The sequence below is a fragment of the Harmonia axyridis genome, chromosome 2 (genome assembly GCF_914767665.1).
Source record: "Harmonia axyridis chromosome 2, icHarAxyr1.1, whole genome shotgun sequence".
NCBI lineage: Eukaryota > Metazoa > Arthropoda > Insecta > Coleoptera > Coccinellidae > Harmonia > Harmonia axyridis.
In genome coordinates, this window is record NC_059502.1 from 19,387,264 (window position 1) to 19,408,784 (window position 21,521).

At 32.8% G+C, this 21,521-nt stretch overlaps 1 protein-coding gene across 2 annotated transcripts; it reads right to left on the reverse strand.

Annotated features, from left to right (window-relative positions):
• Positions 1-8,410: 8,410 nt before the first annotated feature.
• LOC123672328 (heterogeneous nuclear ribonucleoprotein U-like protein 1) lies at positions 8,411-18,823 on the reverse strand. Of its 2 annotated transcripts, none has more exons than XM_045606406.1 (14): positions 18,544-18,823; positions 18,204-18,388; positions 18,070-18,138; positions 17,769-18,012; positions 17,138-17,262; positions 16,392-17,075; positions 15,729-16,001; positions 14,655-14,777; positions 13,412-13,540; positions 11,185-11,353; positions 10,289-10,456; positions 9,994-10,161; positions 9,381-9,706; positions 8,411-8,901 (listed from the first exon to the last, which is right to left on the reverse strand). In XM_045606406.1, the coding sequence occupies exons 1-14, from the start codon at positions 18,683-18,685 to the stop codon at positions 8,791-8,793; spliced, it is 2,916 nt and encodes a 971-aa protein (XP_045462362.1). In that variant the 5' UTR covers positions 18,686-18,823; the 3' UTR covers positions 8,411-8,790. The 2 variants fall into 2 exon arrangements, with proteins under 2 accessions (XP_045462362.1, XP_045462363.1); XM_045606407.1 differs by having other exon boundaries at positions 8,411-8,913.
• Between the last annotated feature and the right edge of the window lie 2,698 nt (positions 18,824-21,521).

Sequence of the window (21,521 nt, forward strand, 5' to 3'; positions counted from 1 at the left end):
TCAATATTTAATCAACGTCCAAAATATTGAGGGATGTTCAAATGTTTTTTCAATTTTTCTCGAAGGAACCTTTCAAAGTCAAGACAGTTGAGATGGATTTCATTAATTTTCTCCGAAACTAACGCAACATGAACATTGACTTTGGTATGATTCTTTTTTCTTCCTATTGAATTCTACTAGGAGTTTTAAGGATAAGTTTTGCAACTACTTTTTCATACCACAATATTTTCAAATTTTGAGAGAACATTTCGCAAAACTTATATTTAGTATTTTTTTCGATGAGATGCATCGATTTCGAGAAAAATGGATGATACTCGTAACATATCATAAAAATCAATTTGCGTTTCATAAAAAACTATATTTCGAAAATCATTTCTTTCGAATCCATTCCTCTCGCGAGATATATTTGAAATTTAAATTTTCTATGGATTTGCAATAATATCTTTTCAACCGAAACAAATCGGAAAAATTGGTAAAAGAAAAAAGTGTTTCCTTCGACCTCGAAAATATTCGATTGAATAGTTATTTATAATTCAAGTGCAGAAGGCATTGATATTCTTCCACGAGTTCAAAATTCAAAAACGAGCCACGAAGTGGCGAGTTTTGGAATGAACGAGTGGTAGAATGAGCCTTCTGTACGAGTATTATACATTATTTTCTCTAATTCAATGCATTTTCTTTGAAATTAATGAAATATTTCCATAAATATATTTTAGTGATTTTTGCATTGAAAAATGTTGGTTGGCAGAACTGATTTCTTTAAGGCAAATTGATGAATTGACAGATAAAGTCGTGGCGGAAAGTTCGGAGTACCAACATAGAATAATAAAATATAACCATGAAAACTGTGCGTTTCTGATATATTCTCGCACGATTTTGTTCTACAAGATGTGGAAGAATGAACGGAATAACCACAGAATTAGAGAAATATATGTACAAGTCAAAAACTCACCCTGTTTATAAGGTATCCTAATAAAAACTTGAAGTCTGTTATCCGTTTCAAAGATATTGAATTTTTTGACTTCATTATTTTGATAGGACACCTTATATATATATATATATATATATATATATATATATATATATATATATATATATATAAATGTTTTTGGTTAGTAAATGTTATTATAGTGTTAAGGATTTTTTAAGTGAAAGGGATTTTGTTTCATTATAGTGTTCATATGTATTGATATGTATTGACGTGATCTACATCTGTTGATATTTGATCAAATAAAGGATATTATTATTATTATTATATATACATATTTTTCCTTTATGACGAGATTTAATTGATTTGTGTCCATCGTATTATCGTAATTCAGTTATATATAGGGTGTTGTCTTTTAATTAAAGATAAATTATTATCAAATTAGGATCAAGGTGAAAGATTTCACCTAGATCATAGTATAAGGAAGGGATTCCTTATACTATGCCTAGATATTAAAGATATGGAGAACCGCTATACCAAGGAAGATGGGACGGGACATGCACATGATGGAAGATTACTGCTGGAGTTTAAAAAGGGACTGTTTAAAAGGACATTCAAGAATGTCGCGGAAAAGAAGCTTTCGAAGTGTTGAGTGACTATTTGATTTCTTCAATGTTTTTTTTTTGTTTGTAAGTACGACATAATTTTGTATAACTAGAATAAAAATTTCGTATTTATTTTTGTTCACTAACTTACGGATTCGAGTTAAAATAATGTAACTTGTATTTCTCTAAAATTGTATATCTTAAAAATTCAAGCTCCTAGGTAAAAATGAATACGTTATTTGAATTCAGGATATCAAATTGTCATAGAATCAGCTCAAAGAACCTCGACACCAAAACAACTGTTCCCCTTTGATGTCGGTAATGAAATTGAACATCCTCTCTTTATCGCGCTATGAAATTAAAATCACTTATTATTCAATTTTTTTTAATAATTTTGAACTCGATATTTAAAACGCCCCCATGTAATAAATCATGAATTTTAAGATCTTGTAATTAGAATGCGACAAACACTAGAAACGTTCATTTCACATTTCAATTATCTGTTCTCGCCTAACAGTGGGCGATAATAAAAAAAAATATGAATAATTAACACACAAAATTCATTAATTTCTATAATCATCAGAAATATGGCAATCGTTCGCTGAAAAGATCGCTAGAATTTCAGAAGGATAACCCCTTTATAATCATAATCAATAACTCAAAAATTTGATAAGAATTAATTTATTCTCAGGATATATTTCGAAAGGTTTACCTTCTTTCGATAATAATTCTGCACCTACATCGAATTAAATTATTCAGTAAAGAAAGGATATTGGAGAAACGATCCATTTCAATAGTCCTGCCAATATCCTGGACAGTAGGTAGTGTACACCTATTCTGTCGAATTTTCACGAATTTATTCTCATAAAATTCATTTCCAGGTGTTCACCTATGTTTCTGCCTTCTTTCAACGAAGTGTGTCCCTAGAATGTAATTTCACTCAAAGCACCTTGATTTGAATGAATTCCCTTCTTCCCTTGACATCTGAGTGCTGAGTTTTCATTATTTTAGAATCTTGAGTTACAATTTGGCGTACTTCCGTGTAGGTCATTTCAGACTTTTCGGCTTACTTTATAAAGATCATTGGAATATAATAAAATAGACTAGGATGATTCACAACGCAAAATTGAGTTAAAACATACGAACTTCTAACAAAGACTGAAGTTCGATAATCTCCTCCAAATTTACATTTAAATTAACTTCAACAACGTTTCAGATTTGAATGAGAATATTTCTAAAATGTATTATTGAGAATATTATTCACAGAGTATTTGTCGGAAAGCGAAAAATTCGACATTCAAGAAAGCACGACTATAATGGGTTATAAAAAAAATTGTTGTAGCTAAGTTGGCATAACTTTCCGTATATAACTCTGAAATTTTGGAAATCATATAAAACTCACAATGAATGGGAAAAATGTTTTGCTGACTGAATTTTACATTCGCAATAATAACATTGGAATCAAGAATCTACTTTGAACGTTATTATTATATTTGAAGTCATCATATCTCATTTAAATTAATTTGAAGATTAATTTAAATAGGAAAAGAAAACGTTCTGCGCATAAAGATGATAGACGGTTTTGGCTTTACGGAGATTATACTAGATTTCAAATAATTTTCTTTCAATTGATAGGACTTATACTCGGTATTATAACAAGCCAATTGAAAAGTCCCCGGTCGACCATAGTAAAAGTATTTTTTGGCAAAATTCGATTTTATTATTCAAAATAGTTACCTTTGAGGGCGATAAAGCGATTATAGCGATCTTTCAACTTTTCGATACCATTTTTGTGCTACGATTTGACTTTCGCTTCATAATAGGCCTCAGTTTCGGCGATTACTTCTTCATAGGCGCTAAATTTCTTTCCAGCGAGCATTCTTCCGAGGTCTGAGAGCAGGAAAAAGTCGCTGGGGGCCAGATCTGGCGAATACGATGGATGCAGAAGCAATTCGAAGCCCAATTCGTGCAATTTTGCCATTGTTTCCTTTGATTTGTGGGACAGCGCATTGTCTTGATAAATCAGCACCTTTTTTTTCTTAGAATGAGGCCATTTTTTAACGATTTCATCCTTTAAACGATCCAATAACACTTTATAATAATCGCTGTTGCTGGTCTGGCCCTTTTGAAGGTAATCAATGAACATTATACCTTGCGCATTCCAGAATACCGATGCCATAACCTTGCCAGCTGAGTGTTGTATTTTTTTCTCGTTTTGGATTCGGTTCATCGTGAGCAGTCCACTCAGCTGACTGTCGATTGGACTCCGGAATGAAATGGTGGCGCCATGTTCCACTAATTGTCACATATCAACGCAAAAACTCAAGTTTATTGCACTTAAACAGCTTCAAACACTGCTCAGAATCATTAACATGTTGTTGCTTTTGATCGATTGTGAGCTCGCGCGGCACCTATTTTGTACACAGCTTTCTCATGTACAAATATTCGTGAATGATATGATGTACACGTTCAGATTATATCTTCACAATGTCTGCTATCTCGATCAACTCCACTCTAGAGTCATTCAAAATTATTTTGTGGCCTTTTCTGATTTTTTCGTCGGTGACAGCCTCTTTTGGACGTTCACTGCGTTCGCCGTCTTCGGTGCTCATTTCACCACGTTTAAACTTAGCATACCAATCAATGATGATAGATTTTCCTGGTGCAGACCCCCGAAACTCTCCATCAAGCCAAGATTTTGCTTCAACTGTATTTTTTCCTTTAAAAAGTAATATTTTATCAGTTCACGAAATCTTTTTTTCCATCTTTTTCCAAATAACAAAAGTAGTTACACCCACAATGCAATATCTCAGAAATTAATGGTCGGACTGTCAAAATTTTGACACGTATCGTTTGAAGGTTGGTACTAACTAAAAATCATATGGATTTATTACTAGCAACGCCATCTGTGCATCAGACCGGCGACTTTTCAAGTGGCCTAATACATCCTTTACTAGTTGAGGGGAAATATTTTGAACCAAAAACAAATAATTTCACCATTTTTAAATGATCAATGACAGTACATGAACTGAAAACAAATAGTTCAAAAAAAAGTCCAAATTTCATGTAAATGATTAATACACATTAATATCGTAATGCGTAACGAGAGGGGATTATTGGGGACATAACCCCCCCCATTGATTGAAAGAGATGAGAAAACATTATAAGTATCAATTTAAAAAAACAATTATATAAGACTGAAAGATTTTGCTTGTTCAGAGTTGGGCTAACCCCCCTATGATTCAACTCTAGTTACGCCACTGGTCGTTTTGACAGAAAATTCAAACTCGATTACAGAGCCATCTGTGGAATACGAATCTGCAATAAAAAACAGGGATTGCCATTTTAAATTCCCAAGTTAAACCCCGTAATTAAATGAAAAAGGTTTTTGCATAAGTAGAACTTCCCCCGTAGGTCAAACATTTTTCCGTAAAATGTTTCCTTTTCGAGATTATTAACTGATTCAACTTAAAAAAACACCCCATATAGCTCATACATATTCGAATCAGTTATGTATGTTATTGATAATTTTTTGAATTGAGCTACATTCGAATCTGAATTATCGTTGTTATGACACTTAAGGAAAAATAATCTTTTAGAACAAAAGTTGAACTTTACAATACGGAATAATACTGTACCTGAAAACTCTAAAGATAAATCAAGACTTTCACAGAAATGTACAGAGATCATTTTTATCGGAGAAGCCTACCTTCCACCGTCTTGAAAAAGACGAAGAAAAACTCTAAAATTGAAATTGTATTTGTGTGATTCAAAATTATGATTATTTAGCTTTTTTCCTTATTTGTATGATACGAGTGATACGACCTACATCGGTATGGTATCTTGTATCAAATAATTCCTTTCTATATGAAAACCATATACCTATACTTATTTACACATTCAAATGGCTATAACAGCCGATTTCCATTTTTATTAGCTGGAAAATGTAACATGTATGTTTCCAATTCCATATAGCCTAAGGTCTTAGAAGACATCCTTCAGCTTTTCAAGGATAGTTTTATGATGAGAAAAGTTTGGATTGTGAATTTTTCAATTTTAAAATTGCCTATGGCTTGTTCCGAGTTTTTTCCTGAAGACCCATATTTTCGATATGGTGGGTTATATTAACATCTTAAGACATTGGCACCGAAGTAGTTAATTAAATTATCTCCTAGGAGTTTAATCTCTCATATACGCCCTTAATTCAGCGGAGAACTATTCGCATATTATATAGGGATGTAACTCAGAAATGATTTGAAGAATTCAAAAGAGTTTGATGGGACTTTTTCAATCAAGGAATCATCTAACCTGTGAATTTGTTTCCTCTCATTTGCTTGAGTAGGTATTAAATCTTTGGAAGTGAAGATTGGTCATCAGATTCTTTTCAATCAAAAATTTATACACTTTGATAAAAAATTCAGGAGACATTTCCCTTCATGAATGATAATGCAGAAAACATACGATGATAATTTAGAACACATTTTGATCCCTTACCTCAATAAAAAAAATTTGAATGAAAATTTAAAGAGGGTTGTCAATTTGCATCGCATAGAATTGACTAAACAAATCGTAGGAATGGTGGAAAGGAATTAGTTCGTAACCTCGAAGAGCTCTAATTTTGAAAGGGAGAGAAATTCGAAAAAAACAACCTTAATTTTAATCGAGGAACCACCTCCTGAATTTTTAGCATATCTTCACCAAAAACTGTATAAATAAGGTGGTGATGTTACCATTTATTCTTGGTACACAATTTGAAGTATAGTACCAGAGTGGTCTTGTAAACCACCTACTAGTACTAGAACGACCTGTGGTACATCTTGAATGACTAATTGGTCTTCGTATCCACATCCTCTTATCTTGCCCAATGCAAGACACAGGCATCACCGTTATGAAGGTATAATAAATACGGCAACCACTTTCATGATGAGGCATCTCGATTTACTGCCATGTTTGTGAATGACGACGTGTAATGGACTAGTTTTCATTTTTTTGTTGAGGTTTAATTCTAAAAATTTAAGTAAAATGAATCAAAAATGTGGAAGAATCATTGAAATATCTCTAGAAATGAAAAAGTTATGGGACTTTGAAGTTGCGCTTGGAAGAATAATTTCATAGTACGTGTAAGTGGCGTGACGTCACACACTAGACGACTGATATTCGCAGAGTGCTTACGAATTCATTGGTGTACAATTACTTGTGCCGTTCGTGTCGTGTTTTGTTCGTTACACGATGGTTGAAATAACTTACTATATACATACATATAAATTACTTTTTTCTCTTTTTACTTTTTACTCCTCACATAAATATGTTTTGCCATTGATAGACTTCAACAACCAGTACTCAACTACAAACTGTTTATGAAACGTTTTTTAAATAAATCATCGTTATAAGTTGAACCATGATGAAGCAAAAAAAAAAAAAATCAAAAGTAGATACTTACTTGAAAAGTTTAACTCCTTTTATTTCAGCACTGACATATAAGATGGATTTGAAGAAAAAAACTCCATCACTGCGAATATATCTATTTTAGGCAAATTGTCACTTTGTCCTTTCACGAAGCCTTCTTCCATTATGGTGACATAAAAACAAAACTCGAGTTAAAACTACACTGTACAACTACAAACGGCGCGAGATCACAGGCAAGTGCCGTGACGTCACAGACCAAAGACGTTCCGCGCTAAAATACGTAAATTTAAATAATCTATTCCTCAGTCATTTATTGATGGATTTTCAACATTTTTTCACTGATTTATCAGTTTTGCTCTATATTTTAATTCTATCGTGTAAAATATAGTATTATCAACATCACTAAACCAGTCCATTGCTAATATGATTTAAGTATGATAATCATTTTGACGTCTTCAAACTTGAGGCAGTTTAATAACTTTAATACTAGTAATGAGTCGAATCAAATTCTTGATCATTACAAGAGAATATCTATATTTTCGAGTACTTTCAAGAATTGAGTGGTTATTGAATAACTGCAAAAATAGAATAAAATTGTATTTTATTAGTGTGATTGATAGAGAACAGTTTTCAATTGTGGAGTGGCTTATTTAGATCAGGAGAAAGGTCTTTTTGTTTGGATTGTACCAGAAATTAATTTTCAAGTGAGTCTCGTCTTAGAATTATCCGTTCTTTGATATTGTCTTGTGAATTAAAAACAATTAAAAATGTCATCTGATTAATCAACTGCTTGGAATGGTCCAGAGATTAAAAACTTGTTCAATTTGCATTTTAAAATAATTAAAATTCTGCTAATTAAAAAAAATTAGTGTCCTGAAAAGTTTACGTTCCACCCATTAGCACCTAATATCCTAGAGACTAGCAACTCCCAAATGTAAGAATGTATTCATAACTTCAATTGAATACAGAATCTGAATGACGATAATTATACTATAAACACAAATACTGCAAATTTGTTCAATTTGATCCCTTGGTATTGATGTATGCTTCAACTGACTCAAACAATCCAAAGAAGATGTGCCGTAATCTAAGAGAATACCTAGAACTTAATTAACCTCAATGTTTGTAATTGTTTGTTTTTTTTTTTTGTTTTTTTTCGATAGAAGTGATTTGTTAATTTAGATTTGTTATATGAGTTGAAGCCTTGGTACCAGTACACCTGTACTGATTTAAGGTCAGAAAAATAAAGTTCATTATATTATATTATTATAACTTCTATACCAAATTTAAATGCTTAAAGTTTTATATGAACTTTTTATAGAACTTTTTTCTCGAAAATTTAAACTCTTATTTCCCAAAAAACTCAATCTAATTCCACAGAAAGGCATAATTTCTTCTTCGTCATAATCGGTTCTATGATCAAAATCAAACGGCCCTTGGTGAACTTATGGAAATTCAGAACATAAAAATATTTCTGGAAAAATTCTATACTTTATAGTAAAGTAAATACAATTATCATCTGATATTTTATATTACACTTACGTGAAATCCATAATTGAAATGATCTAATAATAAAATATAATACTTGTACACTCTAACATCAAACAAACCAAGCTAAAATGACTTGTACTTTAAATTTTATATACAATATTAAAATTACAAAACCCCATTCAGAATCAATAAACCTATAACCATTTTTTTACAATATTACAAAAATTACACATCTTCATTAGTAGAGATCGAACTAAATTTAGTAATTATGAAAAAAGATTAAGATATCATTAAATTTAACATTTTTCAGAAGACAGAGGGTCAATAAATAAAGGCATTAACTATCTCCTGCAGGGGGTTTCATTTCTTAGAAGTAGCATTGGTGTATTTTGCATTTTGTCCTTGGGCATATTGCTGAGCGTATTGAGCCCACTGTGCATACTGATTGGAGCTCCCATCTGACTGTTGCGCCTGTCAAGGATACTTTATTGATTTATATGTAATATGATGTTATACAGAGGGAAGAGAATATGGAGTTATATGTGATTCTTGAATAAAGATTGAAAACTCTTTCAATAAAAAAGCTATTTTAAAATTAAATATTCCAAAGTTTTCAATATTTTCTAATTGTTCAAAGACAACACTACACAATTCAAAATTCGATTTCTGTAGTATAGTATGATAATTCTCAGGTCGGTTGACAAAAGCACATAAGCCAACAAACACATAAAAACTACTGAAATTCTTTTCCAATATCAACATTCCTTGATACACTAGGTACATAGGTCGCCATACTTTATTTTTGCTATTGTTACAGTATCGAACTTCAGATAAGAAAGTCAAGTATTTCTACAGTATAATTATTTCCAAACATTCAAAAATATTACATTTTTGATTTAGAGTTTTATACCTTACTCAAGAATCACATCATTTCAACAAAAGTTACTTACTTGGCCTGACCAGTTCTGAGAGTATTGTCCGTAATAGTTATTCCAATTTTGTCCATAACCTTGCTGATTATAGCCTTGGTTGTTACCCCCTCCATATTTCCAGTCATTCTGGTTGTTGGCATTCCAATTTCCCTGTTGCTGATAATTGGATCCCCAACCTTGGTTGCCAGAATTCCAATTTCCCTGTTGGCCACCCCATCCGCCTTGACCATAGCCATTGCCTCCAGATTGCCAGTTTGACCTTCCGCCGCCACTTTGGTTACGGTTTCTGTTATAATTCACGGGCCTGCTATCCCTAGAATTTCTGTCGGTTACAGGACGTGGAGCTGAAAAAGATATGATTGAAATTAACAAATCAAGAAAAGTACTCGTAAAGCTGAATTTCTGGATAACTTATTTGATGGATGCCCATTATTTTCATAGAATATTTCAAGCATAAACTCCCAGACATAAAGCAAGAGTGCAAATGATTCATGATCATTAATCACATGTTCAGTAATTATGGCCAAACATTTTTTTCAACTTCGTCATTTCGTGGAATAATGTATTTTGAAGAGCTACCACCTACTGAAAGAGTATTGTAAATTTCAACACTAAAAAATAATTTACTCACGTCCTCTGTTATTTCTCATCCAATCGCGGCCTCCTGACATAGGAGGAGGTGGTGGTCGTCTATCCCTTGGGTTACGCCCTGGAGGTAACTGGTTCCAGTTTCTAGGTCCCCTGTCATACCTTGGAGGTCCCCTGTCATGATAATTACCTCCGCGATTATATGGTGCGCCTGAAATGAACGTTCATGTATATAAATATGTTATAAATTGTGGAATGAAAATTTGAAATAATTTTTTTTATACTATAATAATGATCCATCAAATTATGTTGAATATTTCTGAAAAATCTATACATACGATTATAATATCGATTTTTATTATCGTCTCTATATTTTCTCTTCTGGTTAACTGCTGCCTTTCCTTCAGTGTTGTATTGAGACACCTTAGCTTTAGCCTCTTCTTCATTCAAGTCTGAGTATATTACTTCATCACACAAATCTCCCGGAGTTGGCAATGACATGTTTGCTAAAAGAAATCGAGAAGGGATCAGTTTACGTGCGAAATCATAATTAGTAATGAAGATCATTGAAATTTATCATTGATAATGTCTTCTCAACTGTCTCCTAATTTCTGTTATGCAAACTTTCCAACTGAATGCACATCTTTCATACGAAAGAGATTGTTGGGAAGTGTTAAATGAATGTAAAAAATTTATTTCGATAAGAATTGAAATGTTTTACTACATCTATACAAGAATTAATATTAAATTTTATCTTTCATTTCAACATTTGTGGAAGAAAGTACTGCATGAACTTTGTGTTAGTCTTTCTCAATATGTATATATTGAAGCTAGAAATTATTATTAGTCGTTTTGATACAGCATGTAACAAATATTGATCTCTAGCAGGACTTGCTAGAATTCAATTCTTATTATTTCTTCATATTATTTATCTAACTAACCAAATTAGCAACCCAACCAAACGAAAACTTGTTGAAAAGACAATCAAGATCTTCATTACTCTCCGAGTATTTTATCATTGAACAATTTGAGGAGAGTCTATGGGAGAAATTAGGAATGTGTACTAATTTCTCAATTGCATTGAATTTTAGTTGTTTTTATACAATCCTTTTGATGAATTTTGAAGCTTTGAGAAATAAGTATGAAAGTATTATAAGGATTCGGAATATATTGGTGGATTAAGAATTGAAAGAGAAAAAAAAAACAGTAATCGTATTCTTCATTAAGTATATACCTTTCATTTCCATAATGGTGTATTCTTGGACATCTTTACCGACTGCTGCTTCCTTCAGAGATTGGCGCTTAGTGTATTCTTCATCACCAACAACTACAACCACGGCACGTCTCTTGAAGCCCTCAAAAGCCCGCAATTTGCGGTGTTGGGCCGATGGAAACACGTTTGTCTGCCATAACGCTCAATAATATATTATCGTTATCAAATAATTGGATCGGATTCAAATCCGACATTCATTAAAACAAGTCTTGAACGGTTTAAAAGGATGATAGAAAGAATAAGCACCAGCATAATTCAAGATAAAACATTTCTTCACACATTTACAACTTAATGAGATTGTATTCAAAAGAGCATAATTCAGGACAATATTTATGGAATATTCTAGTTTAATTAAACTTTAATACTTGATAGACGTGCAATATTTCTGATGGAACTCGTAAGCCCATAGTATACATATATTGCTCAAGGTATTTGAAAATTATATCGCTCAGATACGATCAAAAAAATATTAATATTTATACTGAACACCGATAGCCAGTTGAATCATAAGTTTCTGAAATTCAAGGCAACCTATCAATATATCGATGTCTTTTAATGCAATATGCTCATATATTCAATTGATGAATCATTAAAAACTACTCATATTCAACTCTTATGAAAATCATGTGGTATTTGTATTTTCTTCTAATCTCATGTCATAAATGTAAGTTATATCCCAAAAGAAAACATCGAAAAGCCAAACGGTATATTTTGGAGTACATGATTTCTTTAGAAAATCAATATAAAACTTTCAAACAATAAAAAGTGTAGTTTTGTATGGTGTATTTGATTAGGAATCATCATATTTTTGAAACACACCTCAATAACTGCTGACCTAACCTAAATAAATCAATGAATATTTTTCTTCAAATTTGTGGATCTATATTTCCATATTCTCATTATATTTATTTATCCTTTATTTTGATCTTTAGTAGTTGAACAAAAGAATTAAATATGCTATCTTGTAGTTGATACTTATTCTTCTACCATCAGAAAAACCTTCAGCTTGTGAAATTCTCCAATTTTGGCATAGTTCTTCAAATTTTTAAGTAACATTTTGATTGTACTACCTTAAAACTAACACATACCTGTCACAAGGTCCAACTATCAAATAACATGTAATATAGTGTCTATTCAAAACATATGAAGCCATCAAATGATGCCTAAGGTAATATTACTTGGTACTATAATTTTTATTTGAAAGTTGCTTATAATTTGCAATAGAAATCCAATAAACAGGGTGTAATTTTTATATATGTAATATGGGTATTTCCTTTTTGTTCATTCAATAAAAACTACTAAAACAATGGAATGATCTCAAATGAATCCAAACTAAATTCAGCACCGAGTCAGTTACAAATCATAAATCTTACGAAAATTAATCAATTATTAAGCACGAAAGCGGGAATACCAAGTAAACTTTTCACCACCATAATTCTTTATATATTTCCTGAAAGTCCATATCCAAATATAGTGTTTTTGTCAGAATTCAAATGACCATTATAAACTCAACATTGAGCAATCTGAATTTATTTTAGAATTGTTTCATATTTTTTGTACAGAGATAAAGACATCTGCAAAAGTTGAAAACTTGTTAATTTATTGGGAAGTTTTAGCAATTTATCTCCGATGAATTTGAATTCTACCACACAGTTATTCTGATAATTGAATTAAATCTTATTTTATCCTCCTTTCGGGAGTTTTCAAAAAGTCAAGTAGCTTGGATTTCACATAGACGTACATATATTGAATTTACACCCTGTATGGATTATCGAAATCATCATAAAGTTATGTAATGAGTCAAAGGTACCAACCTTTTGTGATTCTGTTTAAAAGACGAACCTCTAAAAGAGGAAGAGCAAATTGATAATGTTACCTGTTTTGAAGAATATCAGCGAATGTTGGACTTACTTACATTTCTTGTTGCACCTAGTTGTGGATACTGAACATTTCCTTTTAAATTCCTACCCATAATTTATTAAGAAACCACAAAAAAAAAACACCAAGACATGTAGGTTCACCTTTATCAAAATTTACAAAAAACGATGGAACTTTTGCAAAATATTTGGAAGGAATTGAAAACCAAAACAAACTAATTATTCTCAAGATGATTTTCAAAATTGACAACCAAAAGTTGATCCTACAGTCCAGTAACTACCCCTAAATGATACTATCAATATCAACTCACCTGGTCAAGTATATAATTTCTCCTACGTTGTGCGGCAATATCACCAAGGCGGTTAAGACATCTTTGCAGTTTTTCCATCAGTATATTCCACTGACCATTGTACGTAGATTTCAAAGGTTGGCCATGTACCTGATTGAAAAGACCTTGAATTTCATCCATTTTCAACCTCAAGAAAATTTGTGACGATTTCAAAATAAAATGTTATTATTTCTTTTATGGCAGAAATATTTATAGTATATTATTCAACGAGCGGTAATGTAGGTCATAACTCACGCAGATGATGTTTGCAGCACGAGCCGCAGGCGAGTGCTGTAATTCATCAAGTGAGTTATGACCTACATTACCGCAAGTTGAATACTATACTTTATCTACGACTATATCAATAAATACTAAGAAAAAAATACAGACTTAGAATAAAGACAGAAGGAACGGGAAATAAACATAATGTGCTCAATCCCGTACAAGAGAGATGGAAACTTAGTGCTACCAATCACAATCGAACTAGCTTCAACTAGCTCGAATCCAGTACAGAGTACAGACATAGAAATTTATTGAAAAACCTTAATAATTGCCTATGAAAATGCATTAAAATATACCAAAAAACATTCCCTGTAAACCATTACTTAATGATCTTACTGCTACACCAATCTTGAAAATTTTTTCAAACTCCTTTATATTTGTCGGGCAATTAATTCTGTATGGTAACATTAGCTGTTTGTCTTTTGGAAATGTATACCTTTATAATATTTCATCTTCACTATCTGAATTAATCGTTTTCAGCAAAACATTCACAATAATTAGATATCAACTTAATTTGAAAACGTCAAAAGTGACATTCCCTCGGACATTCCTCCCCTCAATAACAATAATGGAATGTTCCCTTTCGGCCAATCGAATAGAAGCAGAGAAGTATAGAAGCACAGATCCATATTTTCCGATTTATAATAGTGAGTTATAGCAGTGAGTTATTATAAATCACGCTGTTTGTTAATAGATACTATTAATTGCTCAAAAGCAGTTGAATAATGAGTTTATAATTCAATAGGAGTAGATAAACTCTTTTACTTTGAATTTATAGTTTATAAAAATGAATATGAGAAGTTTGTAAAAATGTTTCAAATTAGGACATAACTCGTTTGAGGATACAAATATATTTATCATGGAAATTCTCTATCCGTAATTGAAATATATCAGAGTTCATATTCAAAAAATCGAATTCAAAATTTGATCACATATAACTTACGGTCATCCTGTCCAACAAATGTGTCGATCCAATTACATTTGTTGGTTTATCATTATTGGCTTTCAAATATTCATTTACCCAATGTGTCTTGCCAGATCCAGGTAAACCACACATCATTATAACCTGAAATAAATTGAAATTTTATGTTGCATTAGAGTCATTAGACTATAACAGAATATAATAAAAATGAAAATCTGGCTATTGAAAATTAGAAGCTGCATAAAAGGAATATTATAAGAATCTAATCCAAGATTATTTTTCAACTCAAGTTAAATTTTTAATTTCTGTTGAACCGCACATTGAATTTACTACTACCAGATTATACTAAACCCTCAAAAGAGACGGATTTTTTACTTTTATAACCTATAACAAATTTTTGTTCTATCAGTTCTGTGTATATACAAAATTAGAAATTTTAACTCTTTAGTTAATAAATAAACCAAATTGGACTATCAACAGTCCAGATCAATAGCGAAACCCCGGTGGTTATCTATTAATTTAGACTTATGCTAGCCTAATTTGATTCTTTTACTTTTGGTCACTCTCCGTTAGAGAGATAGTCTTTTTTATCAGAAAGACCATTTTTTTTAATATTTTCAGTCATTTCCATTCTAAATTTAAAATCAATCATTTAAAATTATCATAATCCCATAGATGAAAAGATGAATAAATCACGAATAAATAGTTAAAGAAAATACATGTTCTATTATGGTCGTCACATTATAAGGGTCGCTATACTGTGATTATAGTTCCGACAGGAATACTAACAAGCGAGCGAAAATCCCTAGAACTGTAAAGTGTTGCCGGCATTTACTAATCTTCCAAATGGAATGCTCAGTGCACACCGAATAAAATAAATACCAGAATAATATTCAACCTGGTATTACTTAACCCGGTATTAGTCAGCAAGCTGTTATTGAAAAAAAAAGCAAAACTGCAGGCTACTTACCAAAAAAATAAACTACAAATCTTCAATGCTTTGCTACAAATTTTTTTAACAGAAACATGCATTCTCAAAACATACCTTCGCAAATTCAAGCACAATGAACATTGAAAAAATAAAATTTATTTTACCTCGCATTCTTCTCTTTTCTCTGGTCTTACAGGTCCTACAATTTTTTCTTCAACAGCTTGAAGGAAAGAATAATCTTCTAATCCTTCAGGGCAGGGGAACCATGCTTCTTCCTTGTTTCCTAGATTCAACTCAAAACCGAAATTTCTAGATAATACATGAGGAAATAGTGCAAAGTTATCTTCTGGTAATTCAGTACGTAGTATTGATATAACTTCTGGTTGAAGTTCACCATTTACAGTGAATCTCATTTCAACATTTTCGGTTGAGATACTCTGGAAATAATAAAAAAAAAAAATTTTCAAGATTCAAGAAAAACAAGATGGGAAGTTTGGGAAAACATTCTTACCCCTAAAAAACTATATAATTTAACTTTAGGGCAAAGAAATGAAATAAAGAGAAAATCGAATCAAAATTATCAAATTAATCACGAAAAACTACAAAAATATGTGCAATTTACTTAGAATAACTTTGTTAACATTTTTTTTGTGAGATAATTTAAATGTTATGATAATAAGAAGTAGTAATAAACTTTATTGAGCTCAAATTTCAAGAATAGGGAAATGTATAAATATTTTCAGAGATCTCATATTGAGGTTCTAAATATGAAGGTTCCACAAGGCTATGAGGTATAATATAAATAAAAATGGGAAACAAACACTCACCAAATATGCACCAACAACATCTCCCAGCTTATAAGATGCAGCAAAATCCTTGAATTCTTTATTGGAAACAAATTTACCAGTAGATTCATACCCAAATGAATGATTTTCTTCTCCCAATTGTAAACTAGTTTTTCCAATAGACCAACCAGTCCTGAATATATGAGTGAGAATTGGTTGGGTAGGTTCAACAACTTCCTTCTCAGGTTCTTCAGTATTATCTTTCTGTTCATTATTAGGCAAATCGGATTCTACCTTTACTTCAGATGATTCCTTGCTTTCTTCTTCTTTAGATTCAGATGATACTTTATTTTCATCTTCTTTAGATTCAGAGACTTTATTATCAGCTTCTTCATCTTTTGAGGTTTCTGTGGGTTCCTGGGTATCCATTTTAGTTTCTTCAACAGTCGCAGTTGCATTTTCTTCATTGGAATTTTCAGACTTTTCTACCTCATTCGACTTATCATCTACATCCATCTGTTCATCTTTAGGTTTTTCATCGCTTTCCTTTGTATCATCAGTTTCACTTTTGGAATCTGTTTTTTTAGCTTCTTCAGCTTTAGATTGATTTTTTTGTTTCTGCTTTTCCTTTTCGCGTCTTTCTTTTGCTTTTTCTTGTCTTTCTCTACGTTGATTAGTGAAATCTTCCCAATTCATTTCTTCAGTAAGTTTAACTTCATAACGTACCTAGAATAAAATGAGATATTCCATAAGAATCATCTTTCCATTTAAGGATGATAGAAATTTACCTTTCCAGCATTAATACCATGTGTTGCTCTAACGCCCGCCCATGCATATCCAAATAAACCGTCATGAATTGGTTTAGCAGATAAGAAGGACTGCTTGTCCACAATCAAATGCAAATCAGAATCATCTAAAAAAATTCAATCAATATAGACATCCCTATTCTGTAGCTTCAAATCAAATAGAGATAGTATGGATTGAATAAAAATGCACCTGTTGAATCGGAATTGTCAACTTGGTATTCTACAACTCAAGTAGAATTACTATGGATATCAATTACGAACTACATTTGTTGATAGAAAACAAATTGGATACAGAATACCAAATTTGGACGCGATAAAAGTGAAACATTCTGATTTCTCAGATTATAATGATTCTTTGTTTCTATTCTGGTTACAGAATAGGACCAATTTGGGTAATACTATGGAAGTGAAAGAAATAATAAAAGCTCTCCCCCCTACAATGTGAAAACTTTGTGAATTTTCTTCTCAAAAACTAATGAAATTATAGAAATGCGGATAACATTTTCGTAATCAGACTCAAAAATAGTAAGAATATAATTTATTCATAAGCTTTTATTAGTTCTCTCACTTTCATAGTATTACCCCAATTCGCTTAAAATTACTCAATACTTACACCAACTCAGAAGAACTTTGGTGGGATCAATATCTGGTTCATCTTCAGTTATTTTAAAAACTTTCTTTTTAGGAGCACTTTCTGAAGAATCATCAGATCTCTTTCTTTTTTCACCTTTTTGATTATCTTCAGATACTGCAGATACTTCTTTCATTTCTACATCATTTTTATCTGAACTCACTTCCTTCTCTCCTTCATCTTTAGGTTCTTGTTTATTTTCAATAGGTTCTATTTTGGATGTATCCTAAAGATTAAGAATTAGTTACAAATAAATATAGACATTTTTAATTATATCACGTACTTGTCCATTGGTTTTTTCATCAATAACAGATGCATCCACATTTTCGGTAGCGCCAGTAGGTTCATCAACCTAAAAACATTAGAAAACCAACAATTGCTGAAAAATATCTATGTATTAGCAATTTCTCCTCTTACATTTTCTTCTGGTGATGTTTCAACATCTTTTTCATCAGGTACAGTCTCCGATACTGTCTTCGATTCTTGTTCAGATTCTACCTCTGCTTCAGGCTCAGGTTCAGCCTCATTTATACTTGCTTCATCAGTACGTGAACAATCAAGATCTTCAGTGGATGTATCAGCTATGGAAGTATCTGGTAATTCTGAAATAATTCGATGGCTATAGAATACATGTTTGGTATAGTCCAAGAAGTAAACAAACTGTAAATACCAAAAATAATGAACATGTATACGTATTCTCAGAAGGATACTGGCAAGAAATAAAGAAATGTGTTTCAATATTCCTTCAAAATAATACCTTTATTAAGCTCTTCTTCCAAAGCTTTTTTGAGACGCTTCACAAGTACCGGCTTGTTTCCTTTTGTATCTAATCCGCGGGCTTGTAGTTCTTCTCTCAACTCAGTCACTTTCAGTTTACTAGGATCTATAGTAGGGCTCATTTTTCTAATTTGTTACTATTATTTCTGCATAAAAAATTTCAATATTTTCAGATACACAATTATAATGCGATGAGAGCAGATTCCAAAAAAGCACGCGTAGTATTGCAAATGGCGTCGCGTAGCTTTCCTTTCAAATTACAACCTTTCTACGCATGTCTTAATATATGTCAAGGTGACTATTCCACGCGCCAAAAATTATGGAGTAAAAACTACAAAAATAAGATAAATGTGTGGAGCGATTAATGCGAAATGACAAATAACGAATGAATTCAGGCCAATTTTTTACCAACTCCTATTAGGAAGAATGAGACTATTATTTTTTTCAAATGTCTTTATTTGCGAATTTTGAGCTAAAATGGTGTTATTAATTAGGTTGGACTCACTGTAGCAGTGGCGTCGCTAAGGTTCGGCCAGGCCCCCCTACATTTTTGCTACCCCCCTTGAAATATCGCATAACCAAAAACATACAACATGAATTTAACGTGAACTAGATGGACCTGATAAAAAAGTAATCGATCTCAATTTTTTGAAACGTATAATTGATGTGGACATTCGAAGGGTGAATAGAAACTAAATACCGTCAAAAATAAGGGAAACATATACATATTCTATTGAAAAATTTCAGAGGTACAACATATACAGGGTGATTCACCGGAACGGCCTATTAGACGTTTCTGAAAACTAATCATAATTTTAAGCTGAAAATTTGCATATTAGGGTTTGAGATAATGATCATTCTCCCTAAAATATTTTCAGATCTCTACAAATTCCGGTTATACCGGAAACATACTACTATACTTCTTCTTAATGTGCCTTCTCCGTCAATGAAGATTGGATATCACCATGGCATATTCCTCTCTGCTTTCGGCGGTTCTTATGAGTTGTTCGAAATTTAGACCAGTCCACTGTCGTTTATTTCTCAACCATGACAGTTTCTTTCTTCCCAGCCCGCGCCTTCCTTCGATTTTTCCCTTTATAATGAGTTGAACGTAACAGTATTTGCCGTTTCTCAAGATGTGGCCCAAATAAGATGTTTTACGGATCTTTATAATCTTGAAATTTATAATCACGTTCGATCCCCAACCTGCGCAATAATATACTTCTTCATTTGTTGTGTGTGAAGTCCATGATATCTTAAGGATTCTACGATATGTCCATATCTCGAAAGCTTCTAATTTATTGATGGTATTCGCTTTGAGCGTCTATGTTTCGGCTCCATACAATAGTGTTGACCAAACGTAGCATTTTGATAGTCTCAAACGTAGACCGAGGCCGATCCGCGAGTCCGAGAGAAGCTTCCCAAGTCGCACAAAGCAGTTTCTGGCTTGTTCTATTCTTGATCTAACCTACATGTCTGGATCCAGTTTGCAATCTACCCAGCACCCTAGGTACCGAAACCTATCTACCTGCTCCAGAACTTGTCCGTTTATCTGAACCGGTCGCGGGACATTTTGGGATCTTATAATGACCATAACTTTGGTCTTTTTTATATTTATTTTCATTCCAAACTCTTCACAAACCCGACACACTGCGCCAAGGAACAGTAGACCCACATCCGAGTCGGCAATCAAGACAGTTCAAATGGCACACCCAATATATTATCATTAGATAGATTTTTTGACGACAATTTCGGCAATATGCCATTATTATTTTTTATTTGAACTGGGGTCGTTTTGGTTCGGTAAGCCTTCCGGGAACTGCGACCATGCAGATCTTTTGTTCTCTACCCTACTCATTCATAGAAACCCAGGGAGGTCGTCAATGATGTTAATAAAACTGACAACCTCCTTAGGGGCCTTAGCCGTTACCTCTCTGGTATCCAGGACCGACTTAGCCATGTGAATGGTTCTTGCATATCAAGTGTTCGGCTGATTCTGCTTCCGATCCACAGAGCCTGATGCAAATCTCGTCTGCTGACTTTCCCATACGGTACAAATGATGTTTGTACCGACAGTGCCCCGTCAACAGTCCCACCATCACCCGACGCTCGGCTCATGGCAGCTTCAGGAGCTTTCTGGCGTAGGTAGGTGAAATCTTCACGAATTTCTTTGCCTGAACAAGTCTAGGAGTGTTAGTCCAGTGGATTGTCCTGCTGTTCAACTCCCATAGCTGGACCGCAGCTTTATATTGGATTTTTCTATTCCAAAGAAAGGCTGAGGTCCAGGTGGGTGTTAACCTTCACGCACATTTTGTAAGTTCATCAGCTCTTTCATTTCCTTCCACCCCACATCAGTGCCTGGTACCCATAGTAGAGTCACCTTATTTCCTCTGGCCAGTTACTTTATGGTGTTACGGCATTCCCAAGTCAGCAGAGACCCCTGGCAACACGATTCCAAGGATCTCAGCGTGGTTTGGCTGTCCGTGGTGATGTAGATATGCGCCCCCTTGAGATTCATTTTAAGACACTCCTGAGCGCATACATAAACAGCCATTATCTCGGTCTGTAGAATCGAGGGCTCACTTCCCAGGGCTTTAGAGATCCTCAGTCCATATATCCCAATGCCGGTGCCCTTCTCTGTTTTTGATCCATCTGTGAACCATATGGATGACTTTTTGTCCAGACGATTTACGAGACTTATTGCACTAGGACGGTCATTTATAACCGTTTCAAAATCGTAGGTGGTTGGCATAAGGAAATATGCCATACTTTGGGTAAAAACTCAACGGTTCATGAGTTAATGGGATTCTTATGAAAAAAATGGTGACGATGAGGACATTTTTTCGAATGTTATCGTGGCATGTTTTCACCTTATTGTGTATTACTATCAAGATCAGCTAAAATAAAAAAATATTAACCAGGAACCAATTGAAAAATAAAATTGGAATAAGAAGGTTT

Excerpts from the sequence above, each read along its gene's own strand:
- LOC123672328 (XM_045606406.1), bottom strand. The coding sequence starts at position 18,685 with ATGAGCCCTACTATAGATCCTAGTAAACTGAAAGTGACTGAGTTGAGA. Across the intron at positions 18,139-18,203 it reads AAACATCACCAGAAGAAAAT|GTTGATGAACCTACTGGCGC; the intron begins GTAAGAGGAGAA and ends TAATGTTTTTAG. Across the intron at positions 8,902-9,380 it reads CTCAGAACTGGTCAGGCCAA|GCGCAACAGTCAGATGGGAG; the intron begins GTAAGTAACTTT and ends TATCCTTGACAG.